Source organism: Phlebotomus argentipes, unplaced genomic scaffold, assembly GCF_947086385.1.
Source record: "Phlebotomus argentipes unplaced genomic scaffold, Phlebotomus argentipes genome assembly contig_15, whole genome shotgun sequence".
Classification (NCBI taxonomy): Eukaryota; Metazoa; Arthropoda; class Insecta; order Diptera; family Psychodidae; genus Phlebotomus; species Phlebotomus argentipes.
In genome coordinates, this window is record NW_026776181.1 from 17,455,219 (window position 1) to 17,477,588 (window position 22,370).

Sequence of the window (22,370 nt, forward strand, 5' to 3'; positions counted from 1 at the left end):
TGAGGTTATGAATTCGGTTTATAAAATCCTTTTTGGACTAATTTAGATCTTTTTAAACATGGAAATGAGTAGATAATGAGGTTGAATTTGCTACTTTAAAGCAAAAACCCGCAAAATAGCTAAACTAAGGCACATTTTTCATGACGGAAATTCGACTTTTTGAGGTTATGTTCGACTTTTAGGTTTCTTCTCAACCAATATGAAGTTTTTTCGATTAAAAATGCTGAAATCTTCAAAGAAACCCAGCTTGAACACAAATTTGATGATTCTGATGGTTTTTTTTCACCAGAATCTGTTTTAAATCAATCACATAACCTTAAAAAAAAAGCAATAAAATTGATTTTTCTAAGCGAAATTAATAAAGAAATGCTTCCATTTGTTGTAACAGAAACAGAAACACAAAGAAAAGGAGTTAATTGACATGATTTTCTATGAAAATGACTTTAGGGAGTGTCTAGAAAAGATTTTTCATGATCAAAATTAAATCTATACGCTTTGCAGCTCCGTTTCCCAAAGTATCCTTTGCAAATTCCACTTAATTTGGAATCGCAACAAATTACAACAATGGAGATGAATATGAATTGTGTGATCGAGAAATTGGCCGATGAGAATCCTTGTCCCACATTCGATTCGAAGAGCATCGCAAACATGCAAAATTCAAATGAAAAGCGCATCTCTGCGCCTCATGCAGTGTAATCTATCACAATTGGCAGGCTATATTTATTTCAAAATTAAAACCAATTTATTGCGGGCTGAGAATTGAAAATCCACGACCTTCCATTCTCTGGTCTTCCGTCTGGGCCAAGAAGTTAATCTACATACGGCTCTGCCACAAGAGGTGGAAATGCTCTGTGGATTATTAATATGAATGGGAGAAGCAGCGCTTCACGGTGAACGTCTCTCTTCCTGATCTCCCCACACTTTCATAGTCTCTCCACTGAAGGACAAAATTATCACCACGGAGGATTTTTTTGCTGCGCAGCAATCAAATTACAGCGCCGGTGGAAGGAAGGGAGATTCTCATGGGCAGATAATGGCGATTAGGATCCGTGGCCACTGCCCAAAATAATAATCATTATCAGGAGCGCTTTGCCTCTTTCATCTTCCCATCGTCGCAGGTATCAGACTTCCATTCATAATTTTTGGCTATTTTTTGCCCTATCGCTCGATCTGCCTTTTGGGATTGTCTATGAGTAAATCCGTGAGGGGAGAAAACAGGTGAACGCTTGGCAGCAATTTTCATTCCTCTCGCGCTCAATTCTCATGACTGATACGCGATGGCCCCGACTTGAACCCGCTGAGCCCTCTGCAATCACGCGTGATTAACATAGAGCAACTGGTAACTAGCCTAGCATCGCGATTTATTGGGAGAGAGCTCATTACGCAGCCAATCGGGCCCTCGCCTCCATCAGCGCCACAATAAATTGCATACGATCACCGTGGCTCCTGCACGCTCAGTCCGCGCCAACAGATTCAGCTCACCAGAGTCGCTTCTATGCGCATACAATAATCTAATTTGTGTCCAAGCAGGGATTATTTTTCATTTCCCAGAAGAATCGAGCACTTTTTATTCGAAAAAGTTTCCAAATTGGTTAGAAAACAGCTTAAAAGTCAACCACAACCTCAAAAATGTCATTTTAATCACGAAAAATGACTATTTTCTGAGTAATTTTTGCGGTTTTGCCTTTGAAATGGCAAATTCAACCTCATTTTATTGTCGGAAACATTGTGATCTTCGTCATATTTACTCATTTCCAGGTTTGAAGTAGTTTTTAAGTCGAATTCATAACCTCACAATTTGGTCAGGATGTTTTTTAGAACATTTTCTGAAGACTTAACTAGAAAATCAAGACGGAAATCGTTCATGAACAAATCCTGAGGCATTCAAATCATTTTATACCGTCTGAAATTTAAGCATTTGAAGAGTTTAAATCTCTTGAGACGGAAAAAGCTAGATTAGAAGTCAGAAATCAATAAGAAAAGCAATTGAAGGAGTCGAAAAAACAATAGAAATTGCATATTTAAGGCGTTCAGAAGTGTCTGAAGTGCTAAAGATTCTGCAGAGAATCTGTGGAAGTGTCAGGAAATGATGTTGCGGATGTAATCTGTTCAATGGCATTGAGTTTATGTCAATAAAAGTCGCTCTGTTTGAATAATTTGAATCTAAATGAGTTCTTGCAAAGTTTTCCAAGGCCAGACAGAATAAGATTGACTGAAAAACAGTGGAAATATTCGTCAATTCACTAGAAGCGAGTGAATTAATCCCGTGATCAGCAGTTTGAATGTCTTGTAATGAGCGAAATCTGTGCAGTTTGCAGGTCCTTCGACTGAGAGTCTTCTAGAGCCCAACATCGTGCCTCGGCGATGAATTGGGGAGAACGGTCAATTGTGGTGTTGTGGCAGAGATTTAATCATCTGCCTTATCTTATCGTCCGATCGCCTTCCTCTCGCCCGCCACTTGAGATCCAGAGACAGTGTTGGGGATCAACGGCGAAATTATACAGGAGAAAAACGTGATTTACTTGGGCATGCATCGCAAATTGGAGCTGCGCTGCTGTTCTGGCCACATGGAATGCAGCCATTATGGATATTTCAATTAATCTCTTGCGCGGCTCAGATACCAAAATAACTTCCTTAACAAGAACTGGTGAAAGACAGCATCGAAAAAGCAAGGAAAAAAAATTGGGAACATCTGTTTTCCCACATTCGATTGGAGAAAAAATGCATCGGAACATTTATTCCTATTAAATAATTGAACATTATTATTCAATTAGCTCAGCAACTCCCATATCTAACGTGACATTTGACAGTTTTTTCCCTGCACTTCACAAGTAGCTTTAATTTTATTTTCACGCGTCAATGGACGTGGAAATGGGGGTGGAAAAAAGGAAGAATTGTTGTGCTCAATCGCGTGTCACGATATCGTATTTCTGCCTTTCCTGCATTTCAGCCCTCTCTCTGTGGCCAATAAATTATCGTCACGTTAACCAAATATTCTCAATTTCAATGGCGACAGTGAGAGCCACTTTTCTCTCACATTCAGCAGGTGAGGGAAAATCTCTCGCACTCGACCAGAGATTTTAATGCAGTCTAATCTAATCCTCAAGAGGCGTTTCCCTGAGAAACTCCGCGCATAAAATGCAATTTGTCATAAATTTTAATGTATTTCTTGTGTCATCTGAATGCAATTAATCCCGCATTGAGTCACACACATCTCGATCAGCATTTTATGCGGGAGACAATTTGGTGTTGCACAATAAGTGGCCGCGGCATAAAATGCTGAATGAATGGCATGAATGAGAGATGCGCGGTGCATTTTCCCACCACAACTCCTTCTGGCGTCTCGTGAATTAATTGACGCCGACAAATTGTGAGATGCGCGCCTCTTCCTTGGACTCAAGAGCAGCAGCTCTCGCGAGAGGCTTCTTGAGCCACCCCACAAATGGACGCGGCTCTAAATGAAATAATCACCTTTTTTGGTCACTCCATTGATGATGGATGCGCTGTGCAACTCCGCGCGGCTCCCATGAGAAATCCACAATTGAGTCTTCAATTAATTGACACTCTGAGAGCTTCTTCGGTTGCCGGCAAAAAATATCATGCGCATTTTTCACACCATTTCTCATCATTGCACTGTGTGGAAAATGCCTCTGTGATATCCTCTTTGTCTGGGCTTTTTGTCAGCGGAAATTAATGCTGCAATTTGTGGAGATTTCGGTGTTTGAGCACTTCAGCATTTCAATTGCGATGCTCAGACCCAAATCCAAATCTTATCTGCAATTTCATCTCAAACTCTGGGCAGCCAAAAATTAATTACTGAGCATATTTAAGCATGCAGATTGGCGCGATAGTGTCAGTTATTTTAATTAATCATTAACTGATTGTTTACTAATTAATTAGCTCTCGCCGAGGGCGTCTCAGTGTTGCCTATTAATTCTCGGAAGTTATTTCGTAGACTGCGCTCTGGGATCTCCACCTTGGGCGATGTGGCTTTTCGGAATGGGCCGCGCAAGGTCTTCATATTCGCGCGAGTGAGAGGGCGATTTAAATAATTGCCTAAACGATGTGATTTCGTGGAGGATTTATGGCAGCTAAGTAGAGGGATGCTGAGCGTCTGGCGATCCTCCGTCCCCGCGAGGAATATGGCTTCCACATTTCTGTGCCCAGAGAAGAAGCTGGGCTGCTGCTGATTACCTCCAGTGCACATGGCATCCAATTCTCTCCTCCGCTCATTCAAGTGCTTCCTTCGCTGCCTTCTCGCGAGTCGCGCACAGCCACAGAACCTTGGGTGTCTTTTATTTCCTCTCTCACTCACTCTCGCGGCCACTTTCCGTGCTCAGCGAGGGAATTCTTTTGTCTTCAGCCCATGCCAACAACACCCAGAGAGGCAAGTGAAAGAAAACGAGCGACGAGGTGAATGTTATATATGTAAGTATTTCGCATATTGGCGATATCTCGACCAATTTATCAGATTGGGATAAATAAAAAATTCATAAAGCACGCTGTGGTGGTAAGTAACATTTTTTTATACTCTCCATCTCTCTTCCATACCACACTTTGCCTGCACTAAATATTGCTGGCGAGCATATCGGCTCTGTGGTCGTCTTTTTGCTGGCCATCCTCCCTCTCACAGTGTTCTGTGCTGTGCCACAAGATAAGCTCCGAGAGAGAGAAAGAGAGGAGGTGGAAAAAAACTTAATGTGAATTTTGAGAAGCAGGGGAAGAGAAAAGTATTTGAACTTCACACGCACATCCTGTCCACGATGGTACTTTGCGACCACTTTTGGCCGTTTGCACTCAAATGGTGAAATTACCTGGTCGCGCTGCTCATTCTGCAACACGATGGACAAAAATCGCCATTCACACCTCCAATGAATGCTGCAGGAATGCGAAAAATGTGCAGAAAGTGACAATTCCCTGGTCCTTCGAGCCGGATGACAAACCCTCCGTCCAAAAAGGTAACTTTGTTGCAGAACTTCTTGTCCGATTGCTCTAACTTTATTACCGCGAACCACCTTTTTTCGGGGGCTTTCAAGAGCCCACTTCAGAGGTGCCATTTGAATACGCTTAAAGCGAGTTTAGCACAAATGACGAGGCAATTTCCATTTAGAAGCAGTCTCCAGTGAGTTGATATATAAAATTACAATTAACATCACCATATTCGCGCAGTGTATGGTGATATTTATTCATACTTCTTCACCTCATTTAAGACAATTTACCTGTAATTAGGCGTAATTAATATGTGTACTATACAACAATTTAGAGCGATAAATAAAGCACCATAACATGGTCGTTAGGCTGAGACAGAGAGTGAGAATAAAATTTTCATTTTTATTACTAATTTACTTAAAATTATCAATTAAGCTTACGCTTTGACGCTCCACCATGGCTTTCCAATGCCTAACAATCTCAGCGTGATCTTAATTTGATTTTTACCTATGTAAATTGTGGCATTACCAGGGCTTTGAGTGTTGGGCAAAACGCATTTCACATTTCTTTGCGCCTCTCTCGCTCTTGCGCGGCGCATTTTGCGCCCATTGAGCAACGAAGAGTGGCTCCAGGAGTCAGCTGGAAACAATTGTACTTCATATTTCATCCATGAAACACCTACACAGTCAATTTGAGGCTGCGCAGCAATAAATAATAATAAAATCCATGGGCACAATGATAGTATGGAATAAAATCACAAATAGAGGAGTGCAGAATCTCGCAGCTTGGCGCGCTTTTGTGCATGGAATTCACCCGCTGAATCGGACATTGCCAGAGATTAAATCTCGTTCTCACCTTATTTTGTTGCTCACTTAAGTGATTTTCTGTTAATCGACACTGCAATCAATGGTTTGGGGTGCACTTCACCAGCCAGAGACGCGCGCGATCTCAACATCGCGGAGAAATGGCAGGAAGAGTGTCGCTCTTTGCCCCGTAATTAGAATGCGATGATTGGGGCTTAACACCTCGCGAAAGAACACTTTGGGCCGACGATTAAATTCAAATGAGCGCGATTTACAGTGTAACCGTGCGCTGAGGCAGAGCAGCACAACGTGTGATATACTTTAAATGGTCAAACATTTCAGCAATCGTCATCAGATAACGACGCGCTGCCCGGGTAAGACGGTAGCGCGCCCGAGGCTGCTCCAGTAGCCCATAGAGATCACACTTAACACGCGGATAATGCGAGAGCTGCGCATTTGCGTTCTGCTCGAGGCTGAGCAGCTTCGCGCTTTGTACATCTGGCCACGGCGAAGGTGTTGAATGGCAATCTGAATGCTCGCAAGATGCCCATTGGAATTGCGGAGAAGAACGACTATTGCTCCGTTCGAAGGTCCCAATCTCATAATTTATGTACAATAATGGAGGTATTTACAGCCTCATTTCGACCTTAATCGTGTATTTGTCTCCCCTGATTAAGAATAACACTTCAAATGCACGTTAGAAGTATTCAGAACGATTTTGTATGCTGAGAAACTAGGATTCTTGGATTCTAAACACTCACAGATCTTGATTTTGAAGACATATCTTCGTTTTATCAGTTCATAAAAGCGAGAATTTAGTGGAGAGTGAATTTGGTGGAGAGAAATATGAAAAATCTGTTCAAGAAGACATCTTCATCCGTGATTGTCCCTGACATTAAGTGTGTTTAAGACATGATGCGTGGCCAAAATGTCCGGAAAGATGTCTTCGCTGTGACATAACCTCAATTAAGTGCACTGAAATGTGCTCAAATCAACCTAAAAGCATCATTATTGTCAGTTACCTTCATTTTAACGTGAATTTTCTGGCCTTTCTTGCCTTTCCAGTAGATAAATTCCCCAGAATTGTAATATTGCAACGCATTTTTACGAATTCATATTTTTGACATCTTATTTAAAATGATAAGAAAATTAAGTTGCAACGACTCCTAATTCACCGATTGTAAGGCAAACTTCAGTATAGAAGATTCGGTCTAAAACCACCTCAATTTCGCCTTACTGAATAATTTAATTGAACTATTTCTATGTTTGTGGCCGCGTCTAAAGTTGCAGAGGAATTTCTGCTGCTCCTTTACTGCCTAGCATCATAATAAACCCTGGGTACTTTTGGCTCCGGGGAATTCCGCTGATCCTGAGTGAAAAGTCTCTCGGTGGGCAGTTTGATGGCATCTCATCTCAAGGGCTACAAAGTAAACTCCCAATTCCATCTCCCATCGATCAGGGCGGCGCAAGGCGAGCGCGGAAGGGTCATAAGATAATGAAGGAGGTAATTAAGCCGCGGTGGGTTTTCAAGTTCGATGCATAAATTCCTGGGTATATCTCGGGGCAATTTCAGGCTAATTGCAATTAAAGTGCCATATTGAATATTGTCATTAATTCGCCGTGTCTGTGTCGATTGGTAAAATGTTATGGACGTGGAGCACGAGTTCTATCTCCTCGCCTCTGGACTGCAGTATTTCTCCAGGTGGCGGACGCGTGAATTCGACAGTAATTGCCACCAGAAGCAACACGCGAGACTCCAACTTCATTCACAAACGACCCAAACAGACTATATGGTGCAGTGGTGAGTCCAATGAAAAGACTATCAACACTCAAGCTCCTGCAGTAGACTTGAATTTATGACTTTTTATCCCATCGCCACGGCGTTGAGTCACAAGTTAACTAATAATTGATTTTTTCCCTCCCCTCCAATCATTCCATATGGCACTGTCCATTCTCACCTTCGACAACAATTGGATTTCGTCGTTAGTTCGAAATTACAGCCGGAATTTCAAATGCGGAGTCACACTTTTACTGCCTCGCCTCTTATTGCGCGCCTGTCGCGTTGTCACCGCGATGCTCGCTGGACAATTTATATCGTCCGCGATTGTAGATTAAGAGAGATTAGCTCAGCCACTTTCTGGTGAATGCATTCATATTTCGCCTCCCTGGCCGTCCAGAAGAACATCTCCAGCAACGCCCTTCACTTCAATCCCCAGAGGAAATTATGAGGCACATTTGGAGCTCTCACTTTTTTTCAACGCCCAGCCAAGATTCTCCTTTTCTTCCCAGACGGAATTAATTGTGATGCGCTGTGAGAGAATTTTTCTTGATAAAATTGTCAATACCTCGCCCCTGTTCGCCATCCCGCACTCCCGGCATCATCTTCAATTGACTGGTGGCAATAAAGAAGATCATCATCATCAGGAAAAGAGGTTTTTGTGCGCGCCAGGCACAAAAAGTCGGATGAGCATGAGAAAGATCCGCAGTGAGAAACAATAAAATTCCAATTATTGAAGTCATTTCAGTGGTTGTGTGCAAAAATTAAATAAGTGAAACATCTTCATTTCTCAATCATCATCACGCCGTCTCACCTGCAAATCCTTTCCCGGCTTGCGTCTCACGAGACCGCGTGAGGTGATCAATCAGGGAAATTGGCAAAAAAAGTGAGGAGAGTCTCACAAGCCTATTCTTGATGCCTCCGTTCGAGAATCACAGAAAGTCTTGCCACTTTGCACTCAACTCCCCAACATAATACTCCACAAATTGTTCACATCATTACCAGTAATTAAGCATTTAAATTAATCCAATCTCTTATAACTGAACAGGCGCCCGCTTCACTGGCTCACGCCTTCCCGACTTGCCCAGCAATCTCCAGCTCATCTTCTTCATCTCCATGACAGAAGAGCATCAGCATTATAAATTGGCGGCGGCGTTCAAACAGCTCCGCCACTTCTATGCTAATTCTGGTCACATTTTGCCCCCATTTCGACTCCTGGTCTTCCCTTCGTGTCCCAATTGCGCGGCGGTGGCATGTAAATTTATGCTGATCACCACTGGCACGATATGATTGCATGTGGCGGCGCATGTGATCAATTACCATCTAAATTGGCCGCTTGTGATATCTTTCTCCGCGCCACGCAGTGTCACAAAATCTCGCGAAGCTCCCTCAATGTCAGCGCTGCACTTCAACGGGTGAATCGAAAACGAGAAGAAAGTCAAAATCGTTATTTTTTTCAAAAGTTTGGCAAAGTTGTGAAATTTACCTCAAAACATCTTCCAATCGTCCGATAAAGTGCCAAAATTGCTCTATAATAATTATTTTGTGAATATTTCAGTTGTTTTTTGAAATTCTTAACTAAAATATACCAAGATGAATTGAAAAAAATAAAAATATTACTTTTTAAAATCGATTAAACAGCTGTGAAATTTGTCAAATTTACTTCAAAACCATCAAAACACTTTCCAATCGTCCATTAAAGTGCTAATATTGCTCTAAATTAATTATTTTGTTAATATTTCAGTTGTTTTTATTGATGTTTATTGAAATTTTTGACTAAAATATACCAAGAATTATTGAAAAACTAAAAATATTACTATTCAAAGTCAATTTTAACAATCTTCGAGGACATTTTTATCTAATCTAGTTCTGAAAAATCAATTTTTCTTTAAAGTTTTCAAGTAAAAATTTTTTTAAAAGACATTAAAAAGAATTCATTCAAAGTCTAAAAACATTTTAAAATAAATTTAAAAATTCAAATTTATTTCTCAAAGAGGCATTTTATGCGTTTATCTGCAAGTTGAGACAATTTTCTTAGAAAAAAATATACTGAAAAATTGACTTTTCATAGTTTTCGATTCACCCTTTCGATTCGAGCTCATCTACATCAGCGTCATGCGAGAATTGTGCGCTTTTCGGCACATATTTCAATTAACTCGTCTCTCAAATACGAGGAAAAACTCCACAGACGTAATTTTATAACCGATTTTTATTATATTTCTTTGTTTGCTGCCCAAAATTGCGCAACGAAAGTGCGTGTGATGGCAAAAATAGGGAAGTGCAGTGAAATTTTTTAATTTGTATTGATTTGTGTCGCAATTATCTGCCCTCAGTGTTGATAATAACAAGGGAAATTCCTTTTCCTCTTCAAATTTGCAGCAGATTTCTTTGTGCATTCCAAAATCACCACCTGATTGGGGGTTTTACCGGATTTGTCGCACTTGAAAAGTGCAAAAGTGGTTCAGTTTTGCAGATAAGATAAATTCCTCTGCAATGACACGCGCGCTGCGGGAAGCTCTAAATTTCCTCTCATTCTGCCATATTTCAATAATAAATTGCCACAGTGGAAATGTCGAATTGCTGGTGGCGTGCAATAAATATTCTAATTAATTCGATGAGTTTTAATTGGCGACAGAGGCGAAGGAATGCCCAAGAAGTGAGTCAATCTGGCAGTCAGTGGCACTCTTTCTGAGGGAAATCTCCATCACTTTCGCCTTCTGTTCCCATTATCTCGCCACTTGATGGCTCCACATTCATTTCGCCACCGACGAGCGCCCCCCGGCCCACCCCCGGCGCCCGGGTGCGTCGGTGGGCGGCAGCAACAAGGCGAGTGCTGGGAGAATATTTAGCCACAGAGAGAGATTCATCGATCGTTTAGTGGCAGACGCTATCCGGATTGCGTATTATTTTCGTTCATTCCATTTTGGCTGTGCTGCCGTATAGTTGGGATGTTTGTGTTGTTAGTTTCCTCTGCGCTGGACGGAGAACAATGGCCACAAAATTTCTTCTTATATTTAACCTTGACCTACCCCAATTATTCTTGGCTTGTGCGCCCACCATCATTGGGTCATCTCCAGTATCATCATCAGCACGTCATTATCATTATCAGCACTGTGGCCCGGAGGTGGAGGCGATTCTGGGAAATGCCGGCCATCCGCAGGACAGAGAGAGAGAGACACGATGGCTCATGAGCCACGAAGAGGTGCTGCTGAATAATACACGTCAATTTCGTCAATTGTCTCCTATCTCTCCTTCCGCCACGTCTTGCGCCAGTGCGACGAATTTCGAGAGGGTCCGTGCAGGTGCAAGAAACCAGGCCGCAACTTCTTCTCCCAACCCCTTTCGGCGCACAATTTTCCCGGCAATTAAGTGCCAATAAATACACCCAAATGCAATTGACAACATCCTGTTGCCACACCAGGAAGTCGCCTCATTTGCGCTCATCCTTTTTTTTATATCTTGTGAAGAGGGATGATTTAGAAAACGCTTCATGGCTGTCTCGCAATCCTTTTTCCCACCCTTCCGTGCCGTTTAGTCGGGGGCTGGCCGAGAAGGGTTGAGGAGAGTGCGATAATGGAGGGTTGCATCTTCGCCACGTGCATCTTCTCGTCGAGCAGCACGCGCTTTCGGGCTCATCCTCGTGGCAATCTCCTCGGGATCAGCCCATGAATGGGGTAACGAGTAAACAGACAATTTGTCCTCCGGCGCTTTGGCCCATGAATTTATTGCTCCCTGATTGTCCTCGTGAGTATCAACGCCATTCGAATTAATCCCGCGCAAGATAGCAATCGACAATTGGGCGAGAGAGAAGAGATGAATATTCCAATAAATAAGCAAAAATGGCGTTTGAGCTTTAAAGCCCCAGCGAAGGAAAAGCGCCCACACCCTCGGCCCGCACGTAATATGAGAATATGGCGCTTCTCAAAAGCATCTATGTGGAAAAGCGTACATGACGATAGTGAAAAGCTCCCCTCGGGCGGGCGTGTGTGTGTGTGTGCGCGCTTCCCCAGCTGCCCAACCCTCGGCTCAATATGGTGAATGGTAATGGAAATATAAATTTTAAAGCAGCCACCCTCGCAGGCGTGATGGGTGAGGCGAGCGCTGACAAAGGAGGGGACGCCGTTGCCGCATTATGAGGCCAATTCATCCCCCCTGTCGCCCACTCGAACACCCCCGCCAGTGTGAAGTATACATAAAAGTGAGATTTTATATCGTCCCCGGTGTCTCTATGGGGTGTTCCTGCCCATATTTTCCCTTTTTTATCGTCACCAACACACACCATAAAGATTTTTCATTGGACACCACGCTGCGCACGCGCCACACTCACCCACTTCACCCCCACACCCCTCGGCCACCCCCCCACACACCCTCCCCCTGACGATAAGCAGCCACCCGAGCAGCTTCTGAGCTTTCGCTCCGACTTACGCAAATTCGCCTCACTTCGCAAGGCAATCTCAAGGAGATTTCCACAGTGTTTGTATCTGATAAGGCGCTATCAATTCGAAAAATGTGACAATATAGAGAAAATGATACGGAATGTGTGGAAACATAAGGCGCGCATATGAAGAAATTTACGTTCAATAACAAGATAGGATTTTCCCAATTGAATTACACATAAAAGATTACGAATTGCGGTCGATTTGATATGTAAAGAGTTTGATTGCTGAGGGAAATCCATCTTTATTTCCATCCACCTATATTTAGACGATTTTTGAATAACAAGTCTTGGTTTTGAAGGGAATCTTTAGATCTTTTGACTTGCACAAAGACGTTCTAAATAATTTTGATAAAATCAACGGTGTTAAAATAAGAAAGATTTATTATATTTCCCTTTAAATCAATGTAAAGATAATATTTATATGAAAAGAACAACAAAAAAGCTTCTCTTGAAGGTGACTTCAACTTATTTATATGGAAAAGTAATGATATCTCGTGACACATTTCGCAATATTGCTGCAAAAGGCCGGATTTTGGTCGCCCAATTTGAAGTGTGTTCGAGTTTCTTAGAAATATGAATATGAAAGGGGTCTTTTTCAAGGAGTTATCACACTGATAAGCGCGCTGATTCACCGCGGTCAGCCGATTATTGCCATCTCATCTAATTACTGACGGTAATTTAATCAAATTTTAATCAAGACTCGCTTGCGTAGGACAAGCGCGGCCAATTGGACGGTGGAGATAAGGAAATTTTATTTATATTGCGAAAGAATTGTGCAATCTTCCAAGTGTCCGGAGAGTCGCGATAACGCGCGCGCGATGATTAATTTGTCAGGGGCGCAAAGTGTTGAGTTTTGGAGGTGGAGCGAAAGTCTGCATTTTCCTGAGACACTTGATTAGCATGGATTGCTGAGTGGTTGAGGACTTTTCACACATACATAATGTGACGGGACGTCCTCCCACCGCGCGCGCGGCTGCAGGCTGCGGTTGCAGGCTCTCCGGCAGCCCCAGGACAGGCTCTCACCGCCGTGCACGTCGCCCTCTCTCGGGCCTCCCTCTCACACCCACCGAAGCGCCGCGCTGTGCGACTGTGTTGGCCTGTTTAACATAAATGCGCATATAAAATCGCGCAATTCAAAATCCAAAATTCTGATTGGATACTGAAAAATCCCCACCGTCGATGTACAAAAGCTGGGTGATATTATACCATCCACACTCGCTCTCTCTCTCCGTTTTATAAGTTTTTCACTCACAAACATAAATCGCGGGCGGCTTCGAGCATTATCATAATACCAGCAGCAGCGGACTGAGAGAGCGCAGGAGAGCCGCTCTCTCTCAGGCTGTTCTGCATACAGAACGGCGTCCGTGAGAGCGAGAGAGCGCACAGGCTGTGAGTGTGTGCTGAGCAGAGCGCCCATGAGTGGCGCGCAAATACACAAAATACGATTCCAACACGAATTATTTACTCTCCAACAGCCACTTCTCTAGTCACATTTGACGATCCGTTGGCAACGCATGTGGCGAACCACGTTCCGTCGCGTTCCGTGTTTCCTCAGCCGCTGGCCGAAAAGCGCGCGCCACACTTGCATGTGAGTCAAGTGCAATAAACCACCTCACGTGAAGTATATCCGCCACCTGTCCATTTGAATATCCGCGCGCTGCAGGCCTACACCCCCGGAAGCGCTGCTGCACCCGAGACGGGCTGCTGTGTGGACACTCGAGTGCGGTATTGTTGGTTTGTGATTCTTGTGCGACGGCTTTTCTCACTCCGCGGCGCCGTTCAGTGTTGAAGAAGTGCATTTGTATTTTCCATATTGGAAAGAACTGAGATACTCGAGAAAGAGGGAAAACCTGAGATTTCCGTAGCCACACGACGCCCAGCCAGACATCCAGGTTAGATTGAACCCTCCCTTTAGAGCCACCTTGCCATGGCAAATGACGATGTCTTGTAATTTATGTGTGCCGATGTGCTATCGACTTATCGCTGTGCTGCCCTAAAAATCATCATTGACACTCCAAGATATGCGCAATCAATTTGTGTGCCTCAGTGACAAACATAATGAGTGAATACTTAAAAATAAGCAGCAGAAGAGTGACGATAGAAAATTTCCTATGACTCTTGTCTTCTACCTGAGCGGAGCGATAAGAAAGTTATCACTGAAAATAATTTCCTATTTGCAATTTCAACATCAATTCCATTTTACCGAATTCTAGGTCGCCAACACACTATTAAGAAATACACACACGATAATTTTTTTTTTCCTTTCTTTCTTGCCCGAAAATATATAATTTCTCGCATCAATATGATCTTATGATGGAAGACTGTCAATAAATTCACATTTCATACTCAATGACGCCATAAAGATAAGCCCCCAATATTTGTGCTCAGGCGTCCTTCGGTGGTGGAAAGCAATTTTAATTTTTATCTCTGATTAAAATCAGTTATCAAGTCGCTGGACTAAAGTATAGAAGTCCATTGATTTTAGCAATGTCCGGCAGAGAGCTTAAAGCGTCTAAGACGCGCTCACCTGAAGTGTGATAAAGCTGGGAAATTGAATCAGTTGCACTTTATCTCTGTTAACTCTCTGCGTTTCTTCCCATTTTCGCCATTTTGCAAATATACCCAGATTATGAGGCCAATTTGCAGTGCTGAAGTTATCAAAGACTTTTCATTGAGATGATTGAATGCAATTTTGTTTGACCACAAAATGAACAAAATGAAGAGCAGAAGAGCTTGATAATGAAGAGATTGTGATGCCAAAAGGTGTAATCTTGCGCTGAAGAGTTGAAATTTGAAATTTCTTCAAAAACACCAAAGAAAGAATGATTCTAATGCATCACAAAGTATCGAAGATGTTAACATTGTATGTGAAATTGCAGTATTTCGCTCACTTTGCTTAAATACAAGTGCTGGTTTTAGTGGTTTTACCCGTGAACCGAAGAGTCCTCATTAAAATTGATATACTTCCAACTTTGCCGTCGTCACGAAAACACAAATTTCTTCACCCCTCCTCTGTCACGTCTTCGCGGGGCTTTTCTTTCGGGACAAGTGAATGCGATGGCAAACAAGTGCCTCGAGGGAAGTCCAGGCGCGAAGGGGAGCCAGAGCTGAGGAATCACAATAACACACCAAGTCAAAATGACAAATATTTGCGTTTGGAGAACTCTGATAACAGGTATCAATAATAAATTTGTGGGGCACCGCGCGCGCAAGAAGAAGAAAATGTGAATTTTGAGCCGATTTCGTCTCGCACCTCCTTTTTCGATTTGTGTCGTGCGATTGACAAATAAATATAAATTTATATGTACATAGAAGAGAGAGGGGCTGATTAAGTGTTACTAGTTCACATAAGCAAACTCTCTTTATCACCTTTGGGATGTGTGATAAGGAATGGCGGCGGGGGGAATAATTGGTAAAGTGTCTGTCTTTGCGCGCCAGTTGAGAAGTTTTCTTCGCGGGCGCGCAGCGTGATTTGAATACAAAGGCCGTGGGAATTCGGTAGCTCGCACTCAAATTGAGATGAATCAATATGCAAAATTGGTGGTAAATTGTCGGTGAACAGCGCGACTACCGGCTGGGATGCATGTGGTGCGGATTTCGAGAGAAATTGATGCGCGCCAGGGGAGCTCATCTCGCGCCTCCCTTATAAATTTGACATGCCGGCAAAGTGCGCCTGTAATAGACTTATCAATTTTCACCTCATCGAATTGTGTTCTTCTCCCCTTCGGCAATTTCTTCAAACCAGCCCAAGAAGAAGAAGATGATGAATATTTGATGCAGTCAAATCATTCTTTCCAGTTTGCTGTGTACGCGCGGCGGACAAAGGCCTCGAGATGCTCCTGAGACGCGTCAGCGGATCTGGATGGACATCAGTGTCCGCGGGACAGAAGTTCGGCGAGAGAAAGTGAATAATATTTGGGAAGACGTGCAATAACTTCTGGGCAAGAGAGAGAGAGAGAGTGACTTGAGGACAAGTGTTGAGTGCTAATCCGTAAAATTGACGTGGGAGACGGGAAAAGCGTGCGACGAAAGGCTCGGACGGAGGAGCATTATGCCGCTTCTGGTCGCCCAGCGCAGTTCGCATCGAGTGGCACTTGACCACAGCTCAGCGCCGGCCACGGACCAGCCCCTGGACTTTACCATGTCCAAATTCAAAACATCCACCAGGCACCAGCTCTACCGTCAGTACTACGGAGCCGATGACTCCCCACCGCCCTACAAACACGAGGAACTGGGTGAGTTCTCCGCCCAAAATCCATCTCAATCCATCCCTCAGGAGTCCCTCAAGACTTTTCAGCGTCGTGTTAAGCAAATCGCCTCGCGCCCCCGCTCGAAACGTCGTGTGATTTATGATGGATTCCCCCGCAGGTCTCAAGGGTGAAGTCAAGCCAAGAGGGTGAATAAGATTTCACGTTTACACATGCATATCATTTTCCCACGATAAGCGACATTTTCACCCCCTGCTTTTGCACACGAAGAAACTTCTTGCTAAAACGGTTTTAAATCGCTCAGTGATCCACCATCTGACTTTTATGTAAGTGGCGGTGCGCCATCTTAAGTAATAAGACTTTGAAATGATGATTTCAATTATAAATTTCAAGTCGAAAAAACTACAAAACAATTAAGGAAATAAATAAATGGAAAACGGGAATGTGAAAATCTCTCGTTTGATCTAATCCCAATTAAATTGGCTACAAGTGTTTTCAAAATGCCACTAACACATAATTTAATTAATTAAATTAAATTCTGTTTATTATTTCGTCGTTTTTTTTTTCAACACAAAATATCAAGAGTCTAATAATAATTTCACGCTTCACGCCGTGACATTTTTGGATAATATATTTCTCCTATTTTATTTATTTTCTCAACTCTAATTATTCTCTCTCTCTCACTCACTTGGGCGGTTTGTCTTTTCTCAGAGGGAAGTCATCATATGTACGCAATGGAGCTTTCAAAAAAAAAAAAACGAGGTTTAATTTGATTTTGAGGAGTTTGACTTTGATGATGTATTTGTGCATTTCACGCGCACACACACGCATTGCGTGAGCTGTGAAAAGCTGAGTTGCTCATTGAGAAAGTAATCAACGAGAAATTGGTTGTTGTTCTTGATCTAAATAATAAATTTTTCGGTATTTACTACATACAATATGAATTTTTATTATTCAAGAGCGGGAACAGGAAATGAGATATTTACAGTGGTGGCTATAATTGCCATTTGGCCGAGACAATAACAAGCGAAATGGGGATTAAGAGCGTCGGTAGCTGTTGGTCATTTGCTTCAATGGAAATACCTCAACGCCCCTTCTTCTGCCATGGGAATGATCATTGTGGAACAGTTTTAAACATTTGTCATCAGGTGACACCTAATTAACGGGAGTTTTGACAATTTCGGCAATTACACAACAAGCATTTTGTCGCATCTGAAAAGTGGTGAACATTAGAGGTCTGATTTCTATCTGGCCGTCGTACAGCGGCGGGCCTTTCGGTGACTGTCCAGGTCCAAATTGAGCGAAAACGCGTATTAATCATTTTAATTTGCCTACACATTAAACTTCTTGGGATCGAGAGGGTTCACTGCAAGGTGCTTCGGCAGCTGGCAAATACCTTTTCATCTGTTTGCGGTCAGACACACGAGACGAGAAGAAAAGTCCACAGAACAAATAGAGAAAGACTCACGCCACGCCTACTCACAAGCTCCGCCCACTTGGGAATCTGCAACTTCTTGTTTCTCATCAAAACCGTCTCTCTTGACGACTTTTCCGTGACTTCTCTCAGTTAGTGCGAGCTTCTTTCAGTGTTTCGCGTCATGACGCGTCTATCGCTGAACCACCTTGACTCTATTGTACCTGTTGAACCTCGACATTTTGTAAATATACCGGGCGAGTGAGCGAGAAAGAAGTGGCAAAAAGATTCATTCATAAAAATCCGTGTGTTTGGAAGATGAAATACGTTGCCGTTATGCACATCACACGGCAATCTAATGATAATTATGGAGTTTCAATGGCACCGAGCACAAAACCACGTAATAAACCCATTTATTTGTTAATAATACCTTCAAGTGCCTTCCTCTACCCGTCCATTCTTCCCGAACGCCCCTTCTATTGGCATTTCTCTGAGACACGTGGTGGATTTCAATGAAAATTTACAACTCTTTCTCCCCTTTTTCTTTTGCAGAAAACAGTGATAGTGAAATGCGAGAGAAACCCTGTGGTAAGTCCTGAATTGAATGTTTCGTTTAGAGTTTTGAAACCCCTTTTCGCGCGATTCCCAAGTGTTCTCAGCGCAATTTCACGGGGGTAATTTTTAACAACATAAATTTTTTACCCTGCGTGCGATTATTGTAATCAAGAAGAATTAATAGGCAGGAACAGACGATTGGTCGATGGCCGTGCACAGCTTATCTGGTAATTGGATTAATGAAAATTCGTGAGGAGTTAACTCACACCGCGAAGAGACGAGCCAAAGAGGAAGGTTGAGAGCGAACCTCATTTACACTGTTCACAATCTCAGCTCAACTGCTGTCATTTGTGATCCGGAAGGAAATGTTGGGCAAAATCATGGCAATTGCTGAGTGAAATTATGATTAGATAGTCGTGAAAATGTTCTGAGAAAGGCAAGAATATTTGCTAATTTTTCACCAGCAAAAAGAGGCTCGAGGAGCGTTTCTAACAGTGTAGTGTAATTTCCATGTGAGCCTCTACAGAGACGCGATCGATACTGATATTATTTATAATAATATTCCCCGGATCCGCGCGGTATGCAGATGATGGGCTGAGGCACGTCTGTGGCCATTGTATCCTTCACCTTCCCTCGTTGCCGAGGTGCGTGGCTCACCTTCCGCACGGTCTCACGGGCTTCTTGGGAATTCTTCCTCTCCGCTGCGCATGGGATTCTCCCGAAATGCCCACCTGAGTGTGTGCAGAGAGAGGTGAACAAGTGGCTTACTGCTGGGGCATCGATAGCCGGTTGTTTAATTTTTCCACGGGCCCACTTGTGATCATCCCCACTGGATGCACGCGGTAATTGTGCCAATTTCTGACAACAACACTTCATTTCCACGGGCTAAAACGGCGGTAAAAAAAGTGCCCCTCAAATTGACAGCACGAGATTCGAACCTGTGAATGTCCTGTACGCGACACTTCTTCACTGTTATGACAATCTTTTGGTGCGGAGAATATTTCCTGAAAACTCACCCAATTAAGCCAGATATCTTTCGTAGAAAAAAAAACAACACAAATGAGCGTGTCTGAGCGACTGAAATATGCAAATGTCCGCGCGCTTTTTCGGGAAGCACTGAAAATTCATCTTGCATAAAAAATATGAATTTGAATACATTAAGAGCGGGTGAATAAAAGGTGTTGCTATTTATTCACTTTGCACGGGCCATTGCGCCTATTTAATTAAAGTTCTCCGGCTTATTAGAACTGTAATCGAGCGAGATCGCGTTAGATTAGGCGTTGTGAGGTGTGATGGAGGCGCCTGGTGGATGCTATATATGTCATTTTCTCACGAGATGCGCGCGGTGGGCAAAGTATAGGGAAAATATGTTTGTTTGGAGTGTGTTTTCGCGGAGCATATTTGCATGGCAAAATGCATGGCAAATTGTATGCAATTACATGTAAATTGCCGCATTAGCTGATTAATGTGATAATATTTAAATTTTTCATCAACGGAAAAAATATATAGAATGTGTTGTTCCGCAGACACGATGGTGAAGTCGTGTCATCAATCATTTATTTGCATATTCGAAAGAGAGTGTTTTGGGCGCAAAAATTGATATGTTTGCGGCGCAGAAGAAGCGTCAATGTTGAATGAAATATGGCTGTTTTGGGGGTCAATTATGGTTATTTCACTCGAGGCGCTGCGAAATGTTGCTCGTGGCAAGGTTGTCTTCTCCTTTGGCCACTTTTGGGCCACTTCTTAGCCGCACTTCCCCCGGGCTGCGCACGGGAAAAGTGTCCACACACACGCGAAAACGCGATGTGGGAAATTAGCAGATGATTCCACATGTCTGGGCCGCGGCGACACCCACAAGCGCGGCCACTTTGGCTTCCTCATCACTCATCCTCCACATCGCGCAGGGCATTATCAATCCACTTGAGCGCGCTCAGCCATGGCGGTTGCATACAATCCGCGATGTGGCTTTGATTACAGTTTTTAAGCGATCCCCGAGGGCGGAGCTCCCGAATTGGGAATCACATCAAGAGATATAAGGGGCCTCCACTAGGTCCATTCGCCATGTGACTCCGTCTCGTTCTCACTCGCGCATGTTTATTTTATTTCGCCCTTTTTTTCTCTTGCCTCCTCATTGCTATTATTATTATTCTGATGTGCGCAATGCGCTTGGCTGTTTTCATTTCATTATTGAGCACTTTGCCATCATCTCAGCCGCGCGCTCCTTTGGCTTGGATTTATGCGAAAGTCATGGACGCATTGTGTGTTCATCATATACCATTTCTGCCCATCTCACTGTTCCTCCAGAGATGCAAACGATTCACTCTTTCGGTGCAGCCCGCGATACACTGCCTTGCACAATTGATTGAGAGACTTTCAGGCCACTCAAGTGTGGGGATTAAACCGCAATTGAGCATTGAACAAGACGCATTTAGTACGCAAAAAGGGATGAAATGTGCATAATTTTTAAGTTTGTCGTCACAAAAGTAGCGAAAATTAGGCTTCAAGGGGAAGATATTATGGTCAGAAATGATGTACAGCTCAGTAGAAGTGAAAAAGAATAGTTCTTTACGTTTTTCTAGGTTATGTTATGAATTTAAGACACACTTTGTCAATAAATAATTGCAAAAATCATTCTTTCTTGCGTCTAATCTGGTAAATATAATAGTGAAATCTGATGAAGATCACAAGTTTTCAATATTAAGGTTGATCATAACCTCTAAAATATTGTTTCAGGACAATAAATTGCCTATTTTAAGAAGTATTTTAGGGGTTTTCTATGCTTAAATAGTAAATTTCTGCTTATTTTCGATTTAAAACAGAATAATATTTCCCATAAGTTCCTTTCAAGCATTTTTCTTGATATTTCAAGATAATTTTTGAGGTTATGATCCAAAAAGCATCCAAAAGAGCGAAAATATCCCGTGGAAACTTCAAATACTTCTTAAATACTGCTTCTCCGTCAATTTCCAAGGTCATATAATTAGAAATGGCGTCTTTTCAGGTCAAAGTGTCTCTCGTCTTGAAAAAAATTCACTAAAATCCAAATCTACCGTAGCTTTAGCAGCACTTGAGCCAATTTCTTCAAAGTCCAGACACTTTTGCCGTGCACTGTTAGTGCATTGCTTCTCATTTTGCCGACTTGAACAACTTCTTTTGCTCCATCGAGGGGCCGCGGCATTACCGATGCTGCTGCATGCAGAGAAGAGGAGAAAATAATCTGGTTTCCATAACTTCATTTTCATATTATGAATTTTATTAAATTGCGAACTATATTGGATTGATGGGCGAACGGAGGGCGTCTTCTGCTGGCCACAGAATTACCTTCTTCTCAACTCCTTCTCCCACAGCCTTCCCGCGTATCATTTGAATATGGGTGTATTGCGCGCGGACCGCGAGAGCGCACGGAAGACGCGCTTAATTCCATAGCCCGGCCGCGATTGCGGGGCCGCGCATTATCGGGCGAGCGAGGCGCATCTGGGATGTCCAATCCACGGCCCAGCGACTCACACAACACATGTCGAACATTCAATTTATTGGCTTTCCACCGAAAAGATTATTCATTCGCCATCCCGCGCCGATGGTTGATGCACACGCGGAAAAGCTCCGCAGAGACGCGCGCGAGTGGGAGAAAAATAGCGCTGTGAAAAATGGAATTCAACATCATCAGGGTTACAAATCGCTAACATGGCACATGGTGAAAAAAAAAGTGAAGCTAAACTCTATCACAACATAATTATTAAGCTGCAAACACAGAGCACACAAGTCGGCAATTAAAGTGGTGCGGATCTTGGGTATTAAAGCATTCACGGCGTGTATTGTAATGAAAACGATGACTTAATTAGATATTCAAGCGATCCATCATGTAAAATACGTGCATAAGTCTGCAATTAAATTGACTGTTTCTGCCATTTTTTCTCCATTTCGCTCATCTTTTTTCCTCGCTTGAGTCTCACTTTCGTTCGCGGGTAGAAAAAATTGCGATGGCGTAGAGAAAGATCTTGATTTTGGCGTAGAAATAACCTAGAAATGCGGAGAAATGTTGCTTTCTTACCAAAGGGGAAAGTCAGGCGATTTCTGAGGAATCTTTATAGCCTCAATTGAATATTTAAATATTGATTTTTACTTTGGAATAATAAAAAATTGAATACAAATAAACGAAAAAGATAATTTTTCAAGTAAAATTGTAAAATAAACACAAATTTAATATTTTTGACAAAATATTGAAAAAAAATTTCAATAAAAACAT

General features: G+C 42.7%; 1 protein-coding gene across 1 annotated transcript in view; it reads left to right on the forward strand.

Annotated features, from left to right (window-relative positions):
* Positions 1 to 13,427: 13,427 nt before the first annotated feature.
* LOC132262528 (uncharacterized) overlaps positions 13,428 to 22,370 on the forward strand; it is a 36,851-nt gene continuing 27,908 nt past the window's right edge. The window contains exons 1-3 of the mRNA XM_059761806.1: positions 13,428 to 13,839; positions 15,746 to 16,182; positions 18,122 to 18,157. Of these exons, the coding sequence (XP_059617789.1) occupies positions 15,999 to 16,182; positions 18,122 to 18,157 (220 nt within the window). The 5' untranslated portion in view covers positions 13,428 to 13,839; positions 15,746 to 15,998. The remainder of the gene's footprint in view (positions 13,840 to 15,745; positions 16,183 to 18,121; positions 18,158 to 22,370) is intronic.